At 55.1% G+C, this 6,000-nt stretch overlaps 1 protein-coding gene across 1 annotated transcript in view; it reads left to right on the forward strand.

Moving 5' to 3' along the window:
- Positions 1-6,000, forward strand: part of FCHO1 (FCH and mu domain containing endocytic adaptor 1) — a 275,051-nt gene that overhangs the window by 146,682 nt on the left and 122,369 nt on the right. Inside the window, exons 4-5 of the mRNA XM_086946797.1 lie at positions 1,168-1,259; positions 4,198-4,272. Of these exons, the coding sequence (XP_086802923.1) occupies positions 1,168-1,259; positions 4,198-4,272 (167 nt within the window). The remainder of the gene's footprint in view (positions 1-1,167; positions 1,260-4,197; positions 4,273-6,000) is intronic.

Raw genomic sequence — 6,000 nt, forward strand, 5'->3', positions numbered from 1 at the left:
AATGCACCTTAGGAGGTAGAGGCTTGGACCACCAAGCTCTCCGGGGGTAAGGTGGTTGGTGAGGACCTTTGGGTCACCCAGTGCAGGGCGATGGCAGCTGGCATTTGTCCTATTAACAGAATCCCTTTGTTCTGGCCTTGGGCCAGGTTCCCAGTAGGACATCGTTAAGGCCTCATTAAAAGGCAGCAAGGGTTACGAGGAGGAGACACCCGGCTGCAGCCCCTCTATCAAGATATTAGTCTTGATTTCCACAGAAGGGAGCTGAAGGTCCAGGACCTCAGATGCCCTTCGAACCACCATAGTGTATCCATGGTAGGGGGAAAAAGTAGGCGAGAATCTGGAGAGGTATCCCTTAAGCTGGCCTCCCCCAGTTCCTCATACCAGTCTATTTCTTGATAAGCCTTGATAATGCTGGTCTTATAAAGGGCCCTGTGAGCCTCCCAATCTTTTTCTATTCCTAGCTCTTCAGAATAAGGATGAGGAAGCGACATAGAACCTAAGGGCTCTATTGGCGCCGGGTTTTTCTGTAAGAAGAATGGTACTGGCATCGGCGGTGTCAGGAGTCTTGGTGCCGGGCCGCTACTGATCGAACAGCCAGGTCTTTAGTGTCCTCCTGAAGGTCAGCAGGTCTTGGGGCTGTCGTAGGCTCAGTGGGAGGGGGTTCCATGTCTTGGCGGCGAGGTGGGTGAAGGATCTCCCGCTGGTGGTTGTTCTTCAGATGCGCGGGACGGTGTCGAGTGAGCGGTCGGCGGAGCGTAGCTGGCGGTTGCTGGCTCGCAGGGCTTTTGCATGAAGAAAAATCTTCCAGATCCAGCCTGAGGCCGGGGAAATACAAAAGATAAGAAATCTGTGGCTAGATGTCTCAATCAGATACCACGCTCACAATTGAGTGTGAAAGGCTTGTGATTTTCTTTGAAGCAGCAGGATGTGTTGCCCGGATGGTGTTAGATGTGCGTCCTAACACGGAAAGCGATTTTGCACAGCACAGACACCTCGTATTCATTTTGCACAATGTTAATTACACACTGGGTATCGTATGTGCCACCATGACTCCTCCCCTCTGTAGCAATGTCCCCCTTCAGTGCTTGTTCTTTGTGCTGCATAGTGCCCCTCCTGCCCCCCCACCTTTCTCCCCAGAAAATGACACTTTATCTTTTTTTCTTGCAGGGAGAAAAGAACATGGGGTTCGGGGTGCTGTACCACAACATGAAGCACGGGCAGATCTCCACCAAGGAGTTGGCTGACTTCGTTCGAGAGAGGTAAGGGTGGGCGGCGCTGGGGGGGAGGTTGTGCACGCATACCTGGCAATGTCACTAGCTCCCCCATCTATGGATGCCACCAGCACTCTGTACAGAGGCCTCTGTGAAGGCACGTGAGCTTCAAGGAGCACGTCTCTAAGGCGCCGCCCTTTCACTGATGCTTCACGGCTGCCATCTGGCTGGAGTGGCTTGGCCTGCGTGGCATCTGGCAGGGGAGGGCCCATGAGGTGCCAGCATGCAGATTGTTTGGGATAGTTAAAGAAGATGCCGCAATCACCTGCCCACACCCGCTTCTGCCTCAGGTACCTGCCCACACCCGCATCTGCCTCAGGTGCGTGCCCAAACCCACCTCTGCCTCAGGCGACTGCCCACACCACCTCTACCTCAGCTTCGTGCCCACACCCACCTCTGCTTCAAGCACCTGTCCACACCCACCTCTGCCTCAGGCGACTGCCCACAACGGCCTCTGCCTCAGGTTCGTGCCCACACCCGCCTCTGCCTCAGGCATCTACCCACACCCACCTCTGCCTCCGGCATCTACCCACACCCGTCTCTGCCTCAGGTACCTGCCCACACCCACCTCTGCCTCAGGCATCTACCCACACCCGCCTCTGCCTCAGGCACCTACCCACACCCGTTTCTGCCTCAGTTACTTGCCCACACCCGCCTCTGCCTCAGGCATCTACCCACACCCACCTCTGCCTCCGGCATCTACCCACACCCGCGTCTGCTTCAATCACCTGCCCACACCCGCCTCTGCTTCAATCACCTGCCCACACCCGCCTCTGCTTCAATCACCTGCCCACAACCGTCTCTGCTTCAATCACCTGCCCACACCCGCCTCTGCTTCAATCACCTGCCCACACCCGCCTCTGCTTCAATCACCTGCCCACACCCGCCTCTGCTTCAATCACCTGCCCACACCCGTCTCTGCTTCAATCACCTGCCCACACCCGTCTCTGCCTCAGGTACCTGCCCACACCGCCTCTGCTTCAATCACCTGCCCACACCCGTCTCTGCTTCAATCACCTGCCCACACCCGTCTCTGCCTCAGGTACCTGCCCACACCCGCCTCTGCTTCAATCACCTACCCACACCCGCCTCTGCTTCAATCACCTGCCCACACCCGCCTCTGCTTCAATCACCTGCCCACACCCGCCTCTGCTTCAATCACCTGCCCACACCCGCCTCTGCTTCAATCACCTGCCCACACCCGTCTCTGCCTCAGGTACCTGCCCACACCCGCCTCTGCTTCAATCACCTGCCCACACCCGCCTCTGCTTCAATCACCTGCCCACACCCGCCTCTGCTTCAATCACCTGCCCACACCCGCCTCTGCTTCAATCACCTGCCCACACCCGTCTCTGCCTCAGGTACCTGCCCACACCCGCCTCTGCTTCAATCACCTACCCACACCCGCCTCTGCTTCAATCACCTACCCACACCCGCCTCTGCTTCAATCACCTACCCACACCCGCCTCTGCTTCAATCACCTACCCACACCCGCCTCTGCTTCAATCACCTGCCCACACCCGCCTCTGCTTCAATCACCTGCCCACACCCGTCTCTGCCTTGGGTACCTGCCCACACCCACCTCTGCCTCCGGCATCTACCCACCTCTGCCTCAGGCATCTACCCACACCCGCCTCTGCTTCAATCACCTACCCACACCCGTCTCTGCTTCAATCACCTGCCCACACCCGTCTCTGCCTCAGGTACCTGCCCACATCCGTCTCTGCCTCAGGTACCTGCCCATACCCGCCTCTGCCTCAGGCATCTACCCACACCCACCTCTGCCTCAGGCATCTACCCACACCGCCTCTGCTTCAATCACCTGCCCACACCCGTCTCTGCCTCCGGTACCTGCCCACACCGCCTCTGCCTCAGGTACCTGTCCACACCCGTCTCTGCCTCAGGCATCTACCCACCTCTGCCTCAGGCATCTACCCACACTCGCCTCTGCTTCAATCACTTCCCCAGACCCGTCTCTGCTTCAATCACCTGCCCACACCCGTCTCTGCCTCAGGTACCTGCCCATACCCGCCTCTGCCTCAGGTACCTGTCCACACCTGTCTCTGCCTCAGGCACCTACCCACACCCGCCTCTGCCTCAGGCTCCTACCCACACCTGTCTCTGCCTCAGGTACCTGCCCCTGCCTCAGGTACCTGCCCACACCCGCCTCTGCCTCAGGTACCTGTCCACACCCGTCTCTGCCTCAGGCACCTACCCTCACCCGCTTCTGCCTCAGGCACCTGCCCTCACCCGCTTCTGCCTCGGGTACCTGCTCACACCCACCTCTGCCTCAGGCACCTACCCACACCGTCTCTGCCTCTGGTACCTGCCCACACCCGCCTCTGCCTCAGGTTCGTGCCCACACCCACCTCTACTTCAAGCACCTGCCCACACCTGCCTCTGCCTCAGGTACCTCCCGTCCCCCGCCTCTGCCTCAGGCGACTGCCCACACCTGCCTCTGCCTCAGGCACCTGCTCTCACCCGCCTCTGCCTCAGGCACCTGCCCTCACCCGCCTCTGCCTCAGGCACCTGCCCTCACCCGCTTCTGCCTCAGGCACCTGCCCTCACCCGCTTCTGCCTCGGGTACCGGCCCACACCCACCTCTGCCTCAGGCACCTACCCACACCGTCTCTGCCTCTGGTACCTGCCCACACCCGCCTCTGCCTCAGGCACCTGCCCTCACCCGCCTCAGGTACCTGCCCCTGCCTATTGCATTTCATTCTTTTTCTTTTAGCTTGTGATTGCGCACCTCCAGGATTGTGCCATTTCAGGGGTGTTTCAATCACTTTCACCAGCCCCGTTGGTGCACCAGTACTGTTCACTGTGGAGTTTGTTTCAGTGCGTTGAGGGTGCTGGGAGAGCCTGCGTGGTGTGTGCATGGTGAGTGTATTTCTCCTCACGCTGCCTTTGTGTTGTCTCTTTGCAGGGCTGCCATCGAGGAGACTTACTCCAAGTCCATGGTGAAACTCTCCCGCCTGGCGAGCAACAGCAGCCTGCTGGGGTAAGAAGGGGCCTGGGCCAGGGCAATCTGAGCTCTGTCCCACATGACGTCACTTGTTGGGTCTGTTCTGCCACATAATCGTTTTTCAGTGTGCACGGTCTGTAACAAAGAAGCGTTCAATTACCCAGTGCAGGAGTTGGTGCGGAATTGGAAGGGTTAAAACACGAGTCGCTCTGTCGAGATATAAACTTCTGGCCCGCAGATGTCGGCAGCGAGTGTTTAACTGGCGCACCCATTGTTGTTAAGTATTAGGACTGATGCTATCTTTATTTGTATCTTTTCTTAAACTGTGACTGTAAATACTTTTATGATCTTATGTGTAATATCGAATAAAAGATTTGAATGAATGGACTGGCGCCCCCACCTCGCGCCCTGAAGGCCAGGCTTCATCTGCCTTCAACATTGTGTGGCATTCAGTTTTCAACGGATAGTTTTAACACAAGGGACAGTAATGGAACCCCTCTCTCATTGGCTGGTCCTCCTAAAACGTGTCCACACAGCTCTGGGCCACTAACGCGGGGATTTTCTTTCCATATTTTACGGAAATGACATCATGCCTGTGAAATATGGGCTTCCTCCAGTAGGGAGGCCTGTTCGCACCTCGCTTTGCTCCCTCGTCTCATTGACGTCTAGGCCTGGACAGCGCCCCCGCCCTGCAGGGGTTTGCTATTGCAACTTGTTTAATTACAGCTGCTGTGGAAGGCAAACAAAGGCAGACCGTTCTAATCTTAGCCAGGGCTCTTTGTTAGCCCAATCTTACAGGAAGCAGCTTCAAAAGCAGACTTCTACAGACAATGTTTATTTGAATAAAGCAAAACGTGTTTTATCGCAAATCTTACATGTGTGACTGCATGTTTAAATGTATTCTTTTCCTATTAGTACGAGCACTCTTTTCAGTGAATGCTTCGTCTTTTCCATGCAAACGACACCAAAAAAACTGTAATATAAGTAATATGCACCGGGTAATATGTAATATCGTATATTGTGATTTTAGTGTTCCGGTGGTGTGTGCAAATGACTTTCTGTGGTGTGTGATGTCACCAAAACCCCTTGATGGCTACATTGGGCCTTATTAAACGTTGTCTCGTTATCTATATTTTCATACGTAAATCTATATTTATGTAGCGCAGACGTAGGGAACGCTGGAGAGTTTCCAGTATTCACCCGGAGAGCGACGCCTTTAAACAACACAACCGACTCTTTAAATCTGCCCACCATAAAGGTTAGTTTTTCTTGCAGAATTTTTAAGTGTAGATTATGCCCAGTGCCATCCACGCCGAGCTAGAAAGTCACAAAGCTTTCACCATTTCATCCAATGTCTTTAAGCATAGGGTTAGCAGGTGCTGTACACTCTGAGCTAAAAAATGAACAAGCTTTTACCACTCCAGGCCCAGTATTACAGCTTTGGATTGGTAAAATACCACCCAAACCTACTGTACTAGGTAGAAGCTGCTCTTGAGTAGGGGTGGGCGAAGAATTCCGCTCCGCTTGGAGAGTTTGCAGAGTTTTGCCTCTCTGCGCAGAGTGCAAGGTTCTGAAGAACTCTGCAGAGATTTTTCCCTGCTGCACCTCACCAATGTTAAGTTGGATAGTGAGAGAGATTGCGTGCTAGACCACCTCCTGGTGAGATTTCTGAACGAGGTGGTTGCAGCAGCTTACGACCACTCATTAAGAAAGCTGAATCTCGCATTCAGAAAGTGGCCGCTCATGTTGAGTAAGCTGCCCCTC

The sequence above is a fragment of the Lissotriton vulgaris genome, chromosome 12 (assembly GCF_964263255.1).
Source record: "Lissotriton vulgaris chromosome 12, aLisVul1.2, whole genome shotgun sequence".
In the NCBI taxonomy this organism is placed as follows: Eukaryota; Metazoa; Chordata; class Amphibia; order Caudata; family Salamandridae; genus Lissotriton; species Lissotriton vulgaris.